The sequence below is a fragment of the Sceloporus occidentalis genome, unplaced genomic scaffold (genome assembly GCF_023333645.1).
Source record: "Sceloporus occidentalis isolate IW3139 unplaced genomic scaffold, rSceOcc1.0.p SCAF_1, whole genome shotgun sequence".
Taxonomy (NCBI): Eukaryota; Metazoa; Chordata; class Lepidosauria; order Squamata; family Phrynosomatidae; genus Sceloporus; species Sceloporus occidentalis.
Window position 1 is genome coordinate 71,513,749 of NW_028316981.1, and position 19,435 is coordinate 71,533,183.

At 43.8% G+C, this 19,435-nt stretch overlaps 1 protein-coding gene across 1 annotated transcript; it reads right to left on the bottom strand.

The window, feature by feature from the left end:
• Positions 1-782: 782 nt before the first annotated feature.
• LOC149321575 (kelch-like protein 25) lies at positions 783-17,075 on the bottom strand. Its single transcript, XM_089499505.1, has 4 exons — positions 16,991-17,075; positions 10,168-10,246; positions 7,544-7,771; positions 783-2,232 (listed from the first exon to the last, which is right to left on the bottom strand). The coding sequence occupies exons 1-4, from the start codon at positions 17,073-17,075 to the stop codon at positions 783-785; spliced, it is 1,842 nt and encodes a 613-aa protein (XP_089355631.1).
• Positions 17,076-19,435: the final 2,360 nt, after the last annotated feature.

Consider the following 19,435-nt stretch of genomic DNA (forward strand, 5'->3'; position numbering starts at 1 on the left):
GCTATGATAATAAAACCAAAAACCAAAAAAGAGGATTAATGTACAGGTATACCTTCTTGTGCTTCATGGATGAAAAGCAGAATATAAATGTATAACAAAATCAATACAGATGTATAAATATTAAGCCAATTAATATGTTGAAAGAAAGGTTTATCATCAGCATCTATGGTCCAGTGACTCTCTCTTCATGATAGCTGTTCTTAATATTTTTGCTTCATCCTTTTTACCCTTTCTGGCTATGGTCTCTGCTTTGCACGTTAAGAAACAAAACTAAAAGTGATAGGCTAGCCCTAAACATTGAAAAACATGTGTGGGGATGAGAAGAGGAAAACAGAAAGAGAGAGAGAGAGAGATCAAATAGTTTTCATGTAAAAAAAAATTAAAGAGTTGGGTAAGAAGGATAGGAGAAGAAAGAAAATAAAGCACCGAGTACAGGATTATGTGAATGTGTACAGGATCAGATGACATGGGTGAAAAGAAAGCGTACAATGACTAAGACAGAAGACAGAACACAAATGGGCAAGATGAAGGGAGTTTGCCCAGGCACTTGTTTCTAACATCAAGAGGCACAAGTGGTAGGAATGTGATTTATTCAGTAGTCAGGCCACTAGCCTCAGCCTTAGACACCCTGTCTCAAGTGCCATAAGAAGCAAACAATGTACGTGTATTCAAATCTTAAAGAAATCAGGACTAACGATCTCAAGGGGAACAGCTTGGTATGGTGGTACTCCCACTTGTGGGTGCCATGGAGAAAATGAGGAAGTGACCCAGATTTGGGAGCATCAATAAGGCTGTTGATCAGCTACCCAAACTGCTGTCAGTGCTGCTGAGGCTTCTCGTAAAAGGGGCTGCAGAGCTTTCTTTGGTACCCTCAGCATCACACCATTAACCACAGTTAAGAATGTCACCCTTGTATTGGGAGCACTTTTTCGACTTCTGGTCCAACTGGGCTCTCCAGGCTTCCATTGATAAATTGTATTCCCTACCAGCACATGAATTCGTCTTTGCCACTGCACTGCACAGGGCGGCAAGACCAGGATGGGGAGCTCTGGAATGGCAACATCCTGGCTCACAGTACCATCCTTGCTGAGGAAAAAGCACTTATGGGTGCCAGAAATCAGAGCTCGGATTACAGTGCCAGGAGTCTCACGCCGGCTGCTTTCCTCAACTAATCCACCTATTACAAAAATCCCATTGTCCATGGTCACTGCCGTTGATTTGTAACACTGAAAAGCCAGGGGCACCTGGTTCCACACATTTAAGTTTGTATTATAAATCAGGATGCCACGATGAGCAAGGCCACTTGCCCTTGTGTGAGAGAATCCTCCAATTAGGTACAGCTTGTCTTTCAGGGTGGCAGAAGCAAAATGACTGACTGCAAAGGGTAGGCTGGCAATGGGAGACCAGAACTTCTGTACCAAGTCAAAGCTTTCTGCAGAATCAAGCACACTTCTTCCACTTCGTCCCCCCAGTGCATAGAGTTTCTGTTTACATGCTAGAAAGCCGTGTTCTCGGCGGGGTATGGACATGGAAGGCAGCTGTATCCACTGGCCTGTAAGAGCATCAAATTCATGTAGATTGCCTAAGACAGATCCATTGAGCCTTTGCCCCCCAGAGACATAGAGCTTGTGCCCCACAGACAAGAAGCCAGAGGAGTCAAGGTACATCAAAGGTGGGATCTCCTCCCAACTTTCCATCTGCAGGTTGAATCCCAAGAAATGAGTTTTCAGACGTTCAACAACTCCTCCTTGCATGTTGCTTACAAAAAGGCCCAAACTCACAATCCAGTCGTCATACATGCCATGCCTGAGACCCCCACACTTCAGGAGTCTCCCAGCTCCATCCAGCTGCTCCCATTGCAAATGTGCATGCCCATATTCTGCAATGATATCTTGCTGGACAGTAGCAACCTCCTCAGATGTTAGAAGTGGGAGGCGGACTTGTCTGATGAGCTTCTTGATCAGTGACAGATGCTCAGCTGGTTGAGACCTCACCCAGTGCTGCACAGCATGGTACACAGTCAGTTCTGAGGATACTAGAAGTTTGTCTGAAGAAATAATGCTGACCACTGTGCTAAGATCCAGGCCTGGGAAGGTCTCATGTACAGAAAGAGGTTCAAAGTTCAAGAAAATGTGACGTGCAGCCACACGGAGCAAAGCATGGTGGTTATGAGCATATGCCAAAGCATAAGTCCCTAGGCTGCTGTCCATAGAAATACTGTCAGCCAAGAATCTGGGAAAAGAGAGAGAAGAAATGAGCACCAACAGGAAACTGCTAAGAAATCTTACACTCCAAAAGGTAATGATCTGATCACACCCATTAGCATGCTGAATTGTGTTCCCCTGCATAGAAGGCCACATTGTGAACTTGGCAATGAATTTGTCAAGGTTTTTGAAAATCATGTAGTTGTATCTTTTGTTAAACCCTGAAGACCAAGATAGTTAGGGTGAGGCTGCAGTTCTTTCCATCTGTCTAATGGTCACCTCGTGGACCTAACAGTAAAGTGCCTCTCATCCCCATTCCATTTTAGAGTGAAGCATTCCCACTTTGCTTGGACTATAAGCTGCCATTCATCTTTCCCTAGGCTTCCTGTAGTTATGAAGTGACCTTCCCCATTCCTCACACACTTTGCCTAAACTTCTAAACAGTGAGAAGAAAAGAGGTGAAGGTATGTCTCTCAGAAGGTGATGAATGAGTGACTGTTTAGAATCTAAGGTGATATGGGCAACTACTGGAGTTTAGGGGGATACATTGGCTCCCTAAGAGACCTTGGAGGGCCACATCCTTCCACTGCATACATGCATCTACAAAAAGTTCACTTTTTGTCCCCAAATGCTCCTGGAGGGCACTTTTCCCTTGTTTAAGGTCCACTTCACTTCAGTTTCTAATCTACTATCTTTAAAAGGACCAAAGACATGGTAAAAATGCCCCCCTCACACCTTCAGAATGCATTTGGGAGCAAAACATTTATTTGTTTATTTTGCCATGGGGAGCCACATATTACCTATATGTTGTAGTTTCTTCATTCTTGATCTAAGGGCTTTTAAAGTTGTGTTAAAAAAAGGAATTCCTAGGAGAGGAAGATGTAGCAGATCAGCATTGGAAAGCAGCAGATCAGGACTTGATAAGAAGAGACCAGTAGAAACAGAGGTAAGCCATAGTAAGGGCAGGGACGTAGCCAGGATTTTGGGAAGGGGGGGGGTCAAGACTAAGTGCCACCATTTTGAAAGGCTAAGAGCCCTCCCCCAAGACACAAAAAGAGGGTTGAGTGTTTACCCTCGACACCTCGATGGCACCACTTTAACTTCCGTTATGGCTTCATGCTATGGAATCTTGGGATCTGTAGTTTTGAGGACCTGTTGAGTCATCTGTCAGGTGCCACAACAAACTACAAATCCCAGCATTTCACAACATGGAGCCAAGGGCAGTTAAAGTGGCATCAAACTGGATTATTTTTTCAGTGCAGATGCAAACTGAGTCCTTCCGCTGAAGGTGTTTACATCAGATAAATTCAGCTCGATAAAGCAAAGAGCAGCTGCTCACGCAATGAGCGGCAGCCACTCTGTTCATGCTCAGAGACACTCTGCTCATGCTTTGAGACACTGCATTCCAACTTCTGAGCTGAGCTAAGAACCCAGGCTGCATCCACACAACATTTCATTCCCACTTCCAAGAGGGATTTTTAATTCCAAGACACACACACACGATTTTTAATTCCAAGACTCATCTATCTATCTATCATAATTTTAAATTCCAAGACATTATACCTTCCTTTCTTTTTATGAAAAACAAACCCCTTTAAGAGAATCCTATTTTGGGAGAAAGGCAGGGTATAAAATCAATCAATAAAAAATTATAGTGCAATAGTCCATCAGTGCATGGCTTGCATTATAAGACTTTATACCTTTATACATTTAAAAACAATTAAAATCACAGTAGGCTCAGAGTGCTATAGAATCATGGAATCATAGAGTTGGAAGAGACCTCAAGGGCCATCCAGTCCAACCCCATTCTGCCATGCAGGAACTCCCAGTCAAAGCATCCCCAACAAATTATGTAATGGAGGTGTCCATCTACATTGTAGAAAGATATACTATAGATTAATGCTATGGAAAATCACCACCTTGAGTCCGTATATTGGGAGAAAGGCGGGATATAAGAAAACAACAACAACAACAACAACAACAACATCTGGGTATTGTAGTTTTGTGAGACATTTAGCATTCTTTGTCAGAGAGCTCTGGTGGCACAACATACTACAAATCCCAGGATTTTCCATAGCATTAAAGTGGTGTCGAACTGGATTATTTCTGCAGTGTGCAGCCTTATTACACTGCAGTTCCCAGCAGTCTGTGGTGCTGCTGGATGATGGGGCCTGCAGTCTAGCATTGCCTGGAGCAGGGCCATAGGACTCCACAGCCCCGATTCATCATCTTAGATTGATTCCATATATTAATTAATTAATCATAAAATCATAGAGTTGGAAGAGACCCCAAGAAGGGCCATCCAGTCCAACCCCATTCTGCCATGCAGGAACTCTCAGTCAAAGCACCCCCATTGACATGCTAAAAAGGGGCCAGCTAACTGTATTTTATTCTATTTGTCTTTTAAAAAAGAGAAAAAGCAAGGCTGGAAGGAAGCCTCTTGCCTTTTTGCATCACTGACCCTCCTCTTTTTTGTTGTTGCAAAAATCCAGAATGACTGTTTTTGAAAACCTGAGTTCATTATCAGAAGAAATGTCCAGAGTAGAGTCTGAGTCTCCATTCTCTGGACTTCTGAAACCTGAATTATTCCAAAACCCAAAACTGACCCTAAGAGCATCTGGTCTGACCCCAACTCAAGGATACCTGGGAATCCTGAAGGTTTAGATCAATTACTGAATTATTGAATTATACAAGGAATAGTGGTCTCAGGGTTTTGCTGAAGCTCAGTGTGCAGAAGCACAACATTATTTTGAAAATATTGTGTATTAAATTACCTTCAGTCTATGTCTATGAGATGCATATGAAACATACATGGATCCCATCTCCCATTATATCCCATTTGACATACTGTATATAAATATACCAAACTCTGAAAAAATCCAAAATACATCTAGTCCTCAGCATTTTGAGTAAGGGATATCATTATTATCATTATTATTATTATTATTATTATTTTACTATATTGTATATGGATATAACTGCTGAAAGGAAAGTTAAAAGTCACCTTTTCTTTCTTTTATATTTCCCTTTAGAAGCTTCCTTCCTTCCTTTTTCTTCCTTCCTTTCTCCCCTTCCTCTTCCTCCCTTTCTTTTCCTTCTTTTCTTCAGTTCTCCCTCCCTCCCTATCATTCTTCCTTCCTTTTCCCCCTTCCTTCCCTTCTTCTTCCTACTCCCTTCTGCAGGAAAGAAGAGACTTTTATTCTGGCAAAAGCACAAGGGAGGAGGGGGGAGGAGGCGGCGGAGGAGTGGAAGCCGGACTCCGATGGAAACGAAAGAGAAAGAAATCACAAGGACCCCCTCCCTCCCCTCCCTCCCCCTCCTCTCTCTCTCTCTCTCCCTCTCTCTCTCTGAGCTTGCAACTTTTCTTTTGTCTTTCCCCTTTTCCCCCTCCGAGTTCTCCATGGTTTTGATGGAGGGGAGGAGGGGGGAGGAAGGAGCTTGAAGGCCCCCAGGGCCTGAAGGGGGGGTCCGGACCCCCAAACCCCCCCCCCCCTTCCCTACGTCCCTGGTAAGGGAAGGTACCAGTGGGCCAAGCAAAAGATCAACAAGTCCAAAGATACTGTGGGAATGAAACAGTGAGCATAAATGTCAGATCACAGCTATGTAATACTTTTCTTTTGTGAAGTCAAGGAGAAGAGGCAACAGGAAAACTCTGCAAACAAAGGCATGTGTCTGCCGACATTCTCTAAAAGGCCTGGTGAAAATGGCATGGAAGGAAGGGCTGAATGAGGCCAACAGTGCCCTACAAAGGGAGTCAGTAAAGGACATCTTACATCACTTTTAACTAAGAAGATTCCCTAAACTAGCCCCTCAGCTGCAGGTAAATTCTTATGGGTTAGTGGGAGAGTCCTAGTCATTTTCCTTAAATGGTGAATTCTTTTGGTGAATAAGGAATGTGGTGATGCTTTCTATGAACCTCCACATTTAAGAGACTCCTGTATGAACCAGGAATTTTCCCATTCTTTATTGGCCCTACCAGTTCATGTCAAAACTGAAACTGACTGTGGACCAGGTGAAATATAGTCCTTGACCTTTGCCAAGATCCTGGACCTTGGTTGGGGTGAAGAGATTCATTATATTAAAGATAGGTATGAAAAGCCTGCTTAATATACTCCAGGAAAATAAGTGTGGGACACCTTCTATTCAGCAGATACTGGTACTGAAAATTCTGTGGCACATATCTCCATGTTCTCATTTACTATCCTGATATGTTTCTTATTCATTTCAGACTTGTTGCAAAAATATTAAATAAGTGGTGTTGTATAATGGTTTTGGGCACCAGTGTAGTGAGTGGTTTAAATGTTGGATCACAACTCTGGGGACCAGGTTTTCATTCTCTCTCAGCCATGAAACCCACTGGTGACCTTGGGCAAGTCACATGCTTTCATCCTCAGGCGAAGACAATAGCAGACCTCCTCTGAACAAATTTTGCTAAGAAAATCCCATGATAGGTTCAAGTTGGAAATGACTTGAAGGCACACAACAATAACAACAACAACAACAACATAACAACAACGGTCTTAAAGCTTTTGGGATCACAGACCTCTATGAAAACCTGATGAATGCTAGGGACCCCCCCACACACACCTGAAAAATGTACCTAAGGTGCAGTACAGACCACCCGAAAATGGCGGTCTGCAGGCGCTCATTTTAACTCCGGAGGGACGCCACAGCTGCCAAACAGCGTGATGTCCCTCCAGAGTAAAAAGAACCCAGTACTTCCAGGTTCTTCTTGTGGTGCCTGGGTTACATCGCGAGTGCACCACTGGTGCACTCGTGACGTAACGGACGCACAGCAACGTGCATATGCTGCACATTCCTTACGTAAAGATGGTGGTGCCCATGTGGATGGGACACTGCCATCAGGACACCGCCATTACATACTAGGGTTCCAGACCGTTCGGTTGCTGTGCAGTCCAGAACCCTAGGATTGCCATCACCCTTTCAGCCTGTCTTTCTCGGGCTGTGGTGAAGTTTTCAAAATAACAAGGAGGAAATTGAAAGGAAGGAAATCCACTTTCTTTTCTTTTTGGTGCTTGGTTCACAGGTCCTCTGAAGGCTACTCATAGACCCTCAATGTCATTTATGGACCACAAAAAAGTGTGCCTTCTCCTGCAAGGGTGAGCTCCATATCTCTTAAAGCAGTGGTTCTCAAACTTTGGCCTGCCAGATGTTTTGGACTTCAGCTCCCAGAATTCCTTATTGTTGGCCATGGTGGCTGGAGCCTCTGGGAGCTGCAGTCTAAAATAACCTGAAGGATCACAGTTTGGGAACCACTATCACCAGTAACTACCCAAACATAGCCCCTCTTCCATTTCTAAAACAGGATTCTGTCTTACTTGCCAATGATCTCCTGTAATGGGAGGATGATAAGCCTGCTAGCTGCTGTGAAGAGATCCTGAGCAGTTTCAGGTATGAGCAATAATTCCCCAGTGTAGATATAATTTAGGATTCTCTGAAGGATGGAAGATTTCATCTCTTCAAACACAACATGTCTTTCCCAACATTCCCTAAAGGGCCTGGTGAACATAGCATAGAAGTAGGGGCTGAATGAGGCCAACAGAGCCCTGTAAAGAAAGACAGTAAAGCAACGGCATCAAAACATGAAATGAGCTCATGCTAATTATAAATACCCTAAAGCTTTTGAATTCATGTAATCCAGCTAAAGTGGGACAGGGAGAAACTCATTCAGTTTGCATATGAATGTGAAACTACCTAGCATTACTCTTCTTTAATATGCAAACAAAAACATATTTTCCCCTTAATATTCCAATGTATTTGAATTTTGGGATGCAACTTTCCAAATACAGGTGTCTACAAAAAAATGTCTATTATTGAGCCTCATGAACAAATATGGATTACATTAAGAGAATATGGCTTGCAAAAGTTTGTTTCAGGCAATATTATTTTCATAAATACATATATTAAGATAAAATAATGTAAGCATCCTTATGTCCACCTAAAAAAATCATAGACTGATCCAGAAATGGGACACAACAATTTTAAGATAATAAGTAATTGGGAGTAACTAAAATTAAAATAACTGAGAAAAATGAAATTGATAATTTGTCCATTTCTGTCTCTAAACAGAAATGAGTACCACTCAGGATGGAAGAACTCTAAGGACATAGTTTTTTGTGGATTTTTCGGGCTATGTGGCCATGTTTTAGAAGAGTTTCTTCCTGACGTTTCACCAGTATCTGTGGCTGGCATCTTCAGAAACTCTTCTAGACCATGGCCACATAGCCCGAAAAACCCACAAAAAACTATGGATGCCGGCCATGAAAGCCTTCGATTTCACAACCCTAAGGACACTTATATTCAGCTTTTTCAGGGCCAAACCATATAATACTGTACACTTAGAATGAATTTGGAAGAGGTGCTCCCCCAAGTGGTAAAATATGTGTTTGTCATAATACATACCTTTCCTCACTAATGTATAGCATTCATTTTTGAAAAGCATAAAGAGGCTTAATTTGCAGTTCTGACCGCTGGATCACTTATTTTCTGTTGTTAGAGGGGAAATGTGTTCAATCACAGTGAATATGCTGTGCCCATTATGCTTAGTTTGACCCACAATTAGTGTCATTTGGAATAACTTGGAAATCCACCTTACCTCCCATGTACCTCTGGACTAGTTTACCTGTAAATCTGCTAGGAGGAGAGAAATGTCAAGGATATACATGAAAGAACACAAGCATTTTGAAACAAGTGGTAGGGCTAGTCTATACTTCCTTTCAAATGTACATTTCTCTGCAGGCTAAATGGTTCATGTAGAGATCTCATATTTTTTTTGTGAACAGAGGTGTTCACCTATTACCATGAGGCACAGTACCAAGGAGAATATCTACAGAAAATCTCCCTATTTGAAAGGACGTCAAGAGCATCATGTGCAGGTGAAAAACAACAGGAGGAGGCCATTGTCATCTTTCCATGCTTCTGAAATACCTGAAGCACCTGGCTGCTTATTGTTAGAAAGAGTAGGACACAATCCTGAGTTATACCTGCTGGACAGTACCAGTGGAGGCTAAAGATACATTGTTACTGGGGATCCAAACAGGTGTAGGATGGTGTAGTTATAAACCTGTGCTTGCTAAAGGTTTGGTCCTTCCCCCTGGGCATTTGTAATGTTATGCCTGCAAAAGTCATGCTCATTCATGACTAAAAATGGAGGTACCATTTAACTATCATAGCCAATAACTGTGCTATTCCTTTTTGGAACTACAGTTCCCAGAATGTCCCTACCAGCAATGGGCATGACCATATTGGCTGGGGGATTCTAGGAGCTATATTCCTAGAAGTCCCAAGCAAGTTTTCAAAGTAATTCATAATTTTATCCTTCATGATTTTTTCTAATCCCCTTTTAATGTCATCTAATGTTGTGGTCATCACCATACTGGATGGCAATTAAATCCATAAATTAATTATGTGTTGTGTGAGGAAGTACTTTGTTCTGCCAGACCTTAATCTCCTGCCAATCAGTTTTACTGAATGATCTTGAGTTCTATTGTTAAGAGAGGGGGGGGGGCGAATCTATCCACTTTCCCCACAGTATGCATAATTTTATAAACCTTAATTATAAACTGTAGTATTACCAAGAGCAGGGTTTGTGCTAATCTTACAAAAAATATATAAAAATAAAAACTGAGCTTGTGTCAGACAAGAATTACAAAATTTAAGCTTTTCCAGGCATCTAACTAGTGCTAGAACAGAATCATTGGCTTATTAGGGGAAGTGATCTGGTAGGATTCATGGTGACAAAGTTTGTTATATGCAATGCTAGTGGTTATAACATTCCCTCAAAACTGGAGCATCTCTGTGCTGATGTGTGCACTCTACTTTTGGTTAGGCAACTCCTCCTTCCTAAGTAAAGCACCCTTTTGGTAACTATAAGGACATGCCCTGATTTATCAGGCCAATATTCACCAAAGAAGCTAGTAAAGCAGCAAATACAGAAACTCACCGATGACATGGGAATTTCCTTCCTTCAGCGACCAAGGTGGCATCACAGAGCTGATGGTTCTCATAAAGCTGTCTTAAACCTGTATGGATGGAGAGACAGAGGCTGTGTCTGAACAAGTCAAATAGCAGGTCTTCCCCACACCCTGTTTTTACAGCAATCAGTCGAGATGACACAGGGCCTGATTTTGGTGCAAACTGTCCGAATAACATATGGCCAGTTCAGCACCAAACCCACATTATATAACCCTTAAAACAGATGTTGAAAACTTACGTTTTGCTCCAGATCTTCCCAGAAAATCCAGAGACCTCCAGAGTGATGCTGGGTGGCTGTTCTCAGTGTCCCCCACTACCACTGTGACAAGTTACTCCCTCTGTGGTCAGAACGAGGTGCCCAGCCATGTGATTGATGCTGGCCATTTTCAGCCTCAAAGGGAGTAACTTGAGCTGGCAGCAACAGGTGGCACAATGGGATGTATGTGAGTAGATAGCCACCTGGCATCACTCCAGAATGCTTAGGTAACAGGGGGAATTTAGGGCAATTTGGGAGCCAGAATACTGCTCTTGCTGTTCATGGGGTTTTCTGGTCCATGTAGACATGGTCAAAGGTAGGTTTGTGTTACATCTTGATTTAGAAACAACTAGGGCAATACACTTGGCTAACTGCCTATGCCAGAAAGACATAATGATAGCATTAGACCTCCTGTTTCCAATGCCATTCCTATTCTGAGCACATATTGAGGCTATTTTTATTGTACTGAGTATGTTATGTTCAGGAAATATAACGCTTCTGCTAGAAATGCCTTGGATTCTATTTATTGTTTTAATCTCCTTTCTGTTATGGTGAAAGCCGGGAGAGTAGCATTGTCCAGATGCAAAGCTGAAGGAATCCATTTACATTCAGAGCATAAATCCAGGCATCCAGTAAAGGCGCGCCAATGCACAACATTACAGCCCTAAATCACTTCCAGACTACATCTCTCTAGAACACTGAATGTTCCTCACCGTGTGTGAGAACAAGAACTTATGATGATGAGACATAGCTTCAAGTTAAAAAACCAAAAATTAAGGAACTGCATAAATTACAGTGAGACCTTGTTATCCACTGGGGTTTGGTTCCAGGATCCCCCGTAGATAACTCAATCAGTGGATGCTCAAGTCCATTAAATATAATGGCACAGCAAAATGGTGTCCCTTATATAAAATGAAAAATCAAGGTTTGCTATTTGGAATTTATACTTAAAAAATATTTTCAAGCCGTGGATGTTTGAATTCATGGATAAAAAAATCTATGGATAAGGAGGGCCAACTGTAAATTAACATTTCTGTGGATCCAAAACACAACTGTAATTTTTACAGGAAGTAATGCTGAGCCCTTTCATGCAGCCCCTCTAGGCTGAAAATGCTGAGGACTTCATAGCAAAGGCAATCATGAGTCTGTTACAAGTGGTGTCTGGCTTCGCTCATAGTTCTGGGCCCTTTCTAGGCATTGTTTTCTGTTCAGGATGTGATGATGATGATCTGGGAATGGAGAAGTGTTCTGTTGTTGTGGACAGATCACTTTTTGATCAGGTTTAGACATGCTAGGACTCAGAGTCTTTGCAGGGGCAGGTGACCCATTAAGATGGAACACACCAGGAGATTTAAGATTCTAGATGGCTTCCTGATACAGTTTGCTGTTGCTTTGTCTTATAATCTTGATGAAGCCATGATTGATCTCTGGAATGAAGAAATGGCCACATCACTGGAATAGGTGGTGGACACAACCACTCCTAAGCATTCCTTCTCACAGAATGGAGGTAAACCTGCCCCCTAGTTTTCAAAGGAGCTGACAGCAATGAAACAAGACAGAGATGAGAACAACACAGGCAGACAACTCAAAAGTGAGTCTGACTGAAAACAGGATAAAATCTATCTGAAAGCCTATGGTAAGGCAATAAAGGTAACAAAAAAGACATTTTTGTCTAACACCATAGCCTTCTCACAGAACCATCTAATGGAGCTGTTTCAAGTGATCAGAGATCTGTTACCATCTCAACCAAAGGAAAATGTAAGCCTCTCAACAATCCACTGTAAAGAATTTTCTCACCACTTTGCAGATAAAATTGCTTGGATTCACTCTGACCTGGACACCAGAGTTGATACAGGTCCAGTGGATATAACCTTGGCCCCTGCTTGTCCAGTGTTGATGGATATTTTTCAATTTGTGCAGCCTGAGAATGTGACAGGATCCTTGGAGAGGTGAGATTCACCACGTGTATACTAGACCTTTGCCCTCCCTAGCTTATTAAACAGACCAGAGGAGGACAGGCCGAGTGAGTAAGGAAAGTTATTAATGCCTCTTTAGGACAAGGAAGACACAACTTGCCTGAATGAGGTTGCTGTAAGATCTCTTTTTTTTTTTTTGGGGGGGGGGGGGAACCTTTCGTGTATCCTATTGTTCTAGATAACTATAGGCCAGTCTCCAATATCCCTTTTTTAGCTAAGGTAGACAAGTGTGTGGTGGCTTCACAACTCCAGGAATTCCTGGATGAGGCAGATTATCTATCTGTGAGCTATTGCCCAGAGTTTGGCAGTCAGGTATCACCAGTATACTGAGGATTCCTAGCTATATTACTCCTTTCCACCTAATTCAAGGAAGCTATTCTTGTGCTAAACACAGCCTGGCAACTGTAACTGAGTAGAGAAGAGGGAACAAATTGAAGCTTAATCCAGGCAAAACAGAGGTGCTCCTGGTCAGTCAAAAGACAGATCATGGAACAGGGATTCAGGTTTGCACTTTAGGAGTACTCCGGGATTCAACTCTGAGCCTAGAGGCATAGCTTTCAGTGGTGCCCAGAAATGTATTTGCACAGTTAAAGCGAGTGTACCAACTACATTTGTTCCTGGAGAAATTGGATATGGCCACAGTAACATATGCCTTGGTTACATCCCTTTTGGATTACTGTAATGTGCTCTATATGGGATTGCCTTTGAAAAGTGCTCAGAAACATCTGTTGATCCAAAAGGCTGGAGCCAGATTGTTGTTGCTGGATACAGAGAGCACCCAACTCCTTTGTTGCAACAACTCCACTGGCTGCCAGTCCATTTCCAGGCAGAATTCAAAGCACTGGTGATGACCTATAAAGCTCTATATGGCTTGGGTACAGGCTACTTGAAGGATGGAGAGACTGTACAGATGGGTGGTGGGACGCCGCCCCTTTTTGCCCTGGATCGGTGCCTCAAGAGCCGCACGCAGCAATACAAATCTGTTCCCTGTAGGGAGCAAAAAGACGCTGCTCTAAGCAGCTTCCTGGAAGGGGCATCATAAGTGCCATTTGGGGGCTGTGCCTGACGTGCGTCATCATGGGCACATGCCATAATGGTGGCTGGGCAGCGCAGTAAGAGCTTCGATCGTGTGGACACTCAGCCCTCACCATGTGTACAGGCTGGCACAAAGTACCGGTCTGTACAGCCCCTGTATTTCTCTTTCTAAGTCAGTTAGAGTTCTGTGCTCTTCTGGACAGGCCCTTCTCTCAGTCCTACTAGCTTCTCAGGCTCATTTAGTGGGAAAGAGGGAGAGAGTCTACTTGGTAGCTGCTCCCAGTTTTAGGAACTCCCACCCTGGGGAGATATGGGTGGCTCTCTTTTGGTTTCCTTCCATAGGCAAGCGAAAACTTTCATGTGCCACCCAGCTTTGGATGTGCTGTTTTATGGTTTTTATCATCTTTTAATTAATGTTGAGGTTTTAAAGGTTTAATCTTTTAACTTTATAAATTGTTTAATTTCTTTTAAAGTAACTTTTATATTTTTACTTTTATCGAAGCTTTGTATAATTTTTAATCTACACTCATAATAATAAAGTGCGCCCTTGCTTTACACAGGGGATCCCTTCCGGACTCCCCCATGTAAAGCAAATTACGCATGTGCTCAAGCCCTATTTAACCTAATGGGGCTCATGCTTGTGGTGGTGCAGCAGCATGCGCATGCATGGGCACACATCCCATTAGTCCCTATGCGACATGCCGCCCCTTCCTCCCCATGTGGCTTTCAGCGTATGCTGAAAGCTGCGTATGACACGGGCACACTTATTATTATTATTATTATTATTATTATTATTATTTGTATTCTGCTTTTTCACAAAGGAATCAAAGCAGACTCCAACAGTATAAGTAAAACATCAAACAATTAAAAATTACAATTTAAAAACCCCAAAACCTCAGCCCTCCCCTCAATCATAAAAACAGTGATCAATCCATAAAAAGAGATTAAACATAAAAAATTAAAAACTGTCCAATAGAAATACATTAAAATTTCGGGCAGATTAGCGGAAGAAATGAATCTTCCTCTAGAGGAGGGAGGGACGGGAGTGATGGTATTAAACAATTTTGGTATCAGTAGCAATAGAGGTGTCAACAGAAGGGGAGGCAAGTCTAATGGATCTAACCTAGTCTGGGAAGGCCTGCCAGAATATCCTTAATAGCCTTTTTAAAGGCTTCCAAGGTGATAATATGGCGAATCTCGTCCAGCAGGTCATTCCAGAGCCTGGGGGTAGCTGATGAGAAAGTCCTCTGGGTCACTGCTGAAAGTCTGGTCTTCTTAGGTTGTAGCAGATTCTTCCCAGAGGTCTGAAGTGTGCAGGGATGATTGTATGGAAGTAGGCGCTCCCGCAAGTAGTCAGGACCCAAGCCATGTAGGGCTTTAAAGGGTAGAACCAACACCTTCTACCTTGCCCAGAAACTGATAGACAGCCAGTGAAGAGATTTTAGAACTGGTGTAATATGGACAGTTCTGGATGTGCCCATGACAACCCGGCTGACATATTTTGTACCAATTGAAGTTTCCGAACTGGGTACAAAGGTAGCCCCATGTAGAGAACATTGCAGAAGTAGAGTCGAGAGGTTACCAGTGCAAGTACTACTGTTTCAAGGTCTTGTTTTTAAGTATGTTGTTAGCTGCCTTGAGCCCCATTATAGTGCAACCTTCCCATCTGCAGGAGTTTGGCTCCAGGAGGCCCTGCAGATGAGAAAAAATGTGCATGCTCAAGCCCATTATAGTAAGTGGGCAGTGATGGGGCAGGGTGATCTGTGGACTGTTGAGTCCATGGATGGCTAGCCCGCTGATATGGTAGGGCCACTGTATTAGGAGAAAGGCAGGATATAAATGAATAAAATAACAGCAATAAAAGTAATATACAATTGTAGCCCTATGGTTCCATTTTACTTGCCATTCTGGCCTTTGAGGTTTGGTGGGGCACTATTGCTCTTTGGCTAAGAATTCTAAACACATCTAAACACTCAGCGGCTTTCGATACCATAGACCATGGTATCCTTCTGGAGCGCCTGGTAGAGGTGGGAATCGGTGGCACTGCGCTCCAGTGGTTCCGATCCTACCTCTCTGGGAGGTTCCAGATGGTGCAGCTGGGAGACGTGTGCTCCGATAAGAGGGCCCTTACATCTGGGGTCCCTCAAGGAGCCATTCTGTCTCCCATGCTTTTTAACATTTACATGAAACCGCTGGGAGAGATCATCCGGAGACATGGGGCGCGGGGTTATCAGTACGCTGATGACACCCAAATAGTCTTCTCTATGTCTCCGACTGATGCAGTGACTGGGGATGGCGTCTCTCCTCTCGTGGCCTGTCTGGAGTCGGTAATGGGCTGGATGAGGGAAAACCGACTCAGTCTGAATCCAGAGAAAACGGAGGTGCTCGTGATAGGTTCCCCTGGCCCAGGGATGGCGGTGGTTCCACCTGTCCTGAACGGGATCACGCTTCCTGTGAAGGACTCGGTATGCAGTTTGGGGGTACTCCTTGACTCGTCGCTCCACCTTACATCTCAGGTGGATGCGACGGTCAAGGGCACCTGTTATCAGCTTCGGCTGATTCGCCAGCTGCGTCCCTACCTGGACTGGAGGGACCTTGAAACGGTAGTACATGCTCTGGTAACCTCTCGTTTGGACTTCTGCAATGCGCTCTACATGGGGCAACCCTTGTACCATACCTAGAAGCTACAATTAGTGCAGAATATGGCAGCCAGACTGGTTACTGGCATATCCAGAGCCAGTCACATAACACCAGTGCTAAAAGATCTGCACTGACTGCCTATTCGCTTCTGGGCGCAATACAAGGTGTTGGTTATTACCTATAAAGCCCTAAATGGCTTGGGCCCAGGATACCTTGAGGACCACCTCTCCCCATACAATCCGCCCCGCACTCTCAGAACATCTGGGCAGCAGCTATTGAGGGTTCCAGGGGCCAGATTAGCCTCCACGACTAGGAGGACTTTTACCATCTCGGCCCCGACCCACTGGAATTCCCTGCCCATTGAGCTCCGCTCGGCCACCTCCCTGGCCCAGTTTAAAAAGGGGCTGAAGACTTTCTTGTTTAAATCAGCATTCCCTGATACAGGCCCCAACTAGTTCTTCCCCCCCTCTATGTTCAGCAGTGGCAAGCTGGCTAGAATGTTTTTAATGTATTGTTTTAATGTTTTTGTAACCCATGTATTTTATGATGTTGTACACCGCCCTGGTTATATAGAAGGGCAGTATATAAATAAAATTTTTATTATTATTATTATTATCTTTCCCCCATCCGCAGCTCCCAAGATTCCACAGTATGTTGCTACAGCAGTTAAAGTGGAATCAGCACTATAAATGTGTATTGTGAAAGAATCCACTGTGTTATGGTAAGGCCAGCCTCTACATATTTATATTAGAATGCATCCCTCATAGGCAGATTCGTGAGTCTTACACCCCAAGAGTCAGTGTGTACCAGCTTCTGCTAGGAAAACAGACTGCATAAGAGTATTGAAGGGCACTTTATATTGCCGTGTTCTTCAGTAAACTTACCCTGAGTTGTGTAATGTCCCAAAGAATAAGGCCTCATATTTATGTCATTCTCTTCACCATCATACTGGTCCTTTTTGGTATCCATAATCCACAAGCAGATTCAAGAATCTCCAAAAGAAGGACCTTCTGTGAGATTCATCAATTGGTCATATCTAGAGGACAAGATAGAGCAAAAGAGAGCATTTAACTGGCAAAAAGGTGTTACTAGCAGCCTCATGTGAGTTGAAATACTAATGATGCACAGCTGCTGGGTACAACAATATCAGACCAAATATAGCCTTACTAATGCTTTGCTGTCCCATTGTTATATATAACACATTGGAAATCTGGAGGATTTTTACTTAATTCTTTCAGAAACAACTAGAAGGCACACACCACTACCACCACTACGAACAACAACCACCTATCTTGCACTTCTGAACTACATGGACAATGATAATTCTTGCAGATAATCACCCTGAAGTCTGATCTAATTCTTTTTCTCTTCTTCCACTCACCACTGATCATGTTGTTTCCTCTTCTCACAGGACTTTAGAAATACCATTCTCTGGATCAGGCATTTACTGATGCCTTTCTCTTTGTCTGCCCTTTTAAACAGCCACCTTCCTGGCCTTGTAGCTCAAGAGAAAGGAGGCAACATACTTCCATAGCAGAGCAGGTACTTTGTATGCAGAAGGCAACAGGTTCAAGATCTGGCATCTCCACTTCAAAATGAAAAGGATGGGGAAGTTGGTGATAGAAAAGACCCCTTCCCAAGACTGTAGAGAGCCACTGCTAGTCTAAATCCTACTGACTTAGATGGACAAATAATCTGACCTGGTAAAAATGCAGCTTCTTATGTTCTATGCAGAAAGGTGAGAGCTTCAAGGTCTCAAAGATTCACAGATCCTCTTTCTACCATGTTATCTTAGTTGATGTTCAAATAACTATGCAATCTATATACCTATTCCACTATTAAGACCTGGCTTCAAGATGGCACCTGTACCTGAGACAGGGGTTTGTTGTTGAGTAGCCACTTTGGGGTATTACTTTGGGCCTGGAACAAAGCTTGGCACAGGAGCAGTCCCCCAAACCAGTGAAAGAAAGGCCCAGTGCTACACACAACATAGTATGAGATGGTTTCACTTATGAAAAGGGGTTGGCCTTGAGTGTTTGGTTGCTGGCAGTTGGTGAAACCAAGGTTTTTAGGCCATTGTGGCCAAAGTCAAAAGTACAGAGCACAAGAATAACCCTAAATCGCTCAGGACATCTAGACCCCCATTATGACTGCCAGCCTTGAAACAGACAGGCAGCAGCCAATGAGCTGTTACTATTATACCATCCCTATTCCTTATTTGCATACTGGGGAGGGAGGGTGGCTTACAAGGGATGCTTTCAGAGAGTGTTGGCTCACTTGATGACCAGACTTTGGCAGGCTAGGTGCTGGGTGACCAGACCTCCTAACTGCAAAGGAGGGCAAAGCACTGTAAAAGGTACATCATTCAAGAAAAATGGAGGACATCCCAACATAAAAGCCAAAACCATTCATAGAAATATAAATTCATGCTTCTTAGGCACATTCTAAATGGAGGACATTTTGGAATTTCTCCTTGACAGAAGGTTGAAATAAAGGACTTGTCTTGGAAAAAGAGGCTCTCTGGTCACCCTGGTAAGTGCTGCAGATTTGTCTCCACGTTTACTCGTGGCCTCTTTGGGTAGTTTTTCTCCCCTTTACCATTGTAGATCATTAAAGAAAAACAAAATGGAAGGATAGCATACAGCTATTGAGTTCTAGAAAAAGGGAGATCCTATAGTTAAAGAATTCCCATACCTAGGATCAAATATAGGCGTGTTACAGACCGCCCCTTTGGGGCGGCCTGTAGGCGCACCTTTTCCCGCCGGATCGGGGCCTCAGTGTCCAGAGCGGCAGCCGCTGAGGCCCCGATCCGCCGCTTTCCGGGCTGCGGGGAAGCGGCAAAAGGCCCCTTCCCCGCAGCCTGGAAAGGGGTGTCCTTGGGGCTTCAAGCCCCAAGGACACCCTGCGGTGGCGGGGAGAAGGAGAAAGGGGCCCTTTGGTCCGCTGGGTGCAGCCGTCTGAAGGCTGTGCCCAGCGGACCAAACCAGGATGGAGCTCCGAAACGGAGCTCCTTCTGGGGTCGCGGAAAGGGCGCCCTAGGCGCCCTGCCGCGACCCCAATACATCACAACTGCGCCGCCTTGTTTGGAGGCAATGCGGTCATGACGTATCGATGGCGGCAGCTGTGTGGAATGGCCGGTGCCATTTTGTGCGCGCACAGCGCGCACTAGGGTTAGGGCAGTGCGGAAGCACCGCCCCGCTTTAACCATAGTACGCACTCCGCGCGTACTTTTAAGCCTGTCTGTAGTGGGCCACAGACAAGAATGGTGACTGCAGTCAAGAAATAAGAAGAAGATTGGGAATGGGAAGGACAGCTATAAAAGAACTAGA

Excerpts from the sequence above, each read along its gene's own strand:
- LOC149321575 (XM_089499505.1), bottom strand. The coding sequence starts at position 17,075 with ATGGATACCAAAAAGGACCAGTATGATGGTGAAGAGAATGACATAAAT. Across the intron at positions 7,772-10,167 it reads AGGAAATTCCCATGTCATCG|GGCTCTGTTGGCCTCATTCA; the intron begins GTGAGTTTCTGT and ends CTTTCTTTACAG. Across the intron at positions 2,233-7,543 it reads TTACAGGAGATCATTGGCAA|ATTCTTGGCTGACAGTATTT; the intron begins GTAAGACAGAAT and ends CTCTTTTCCCAG.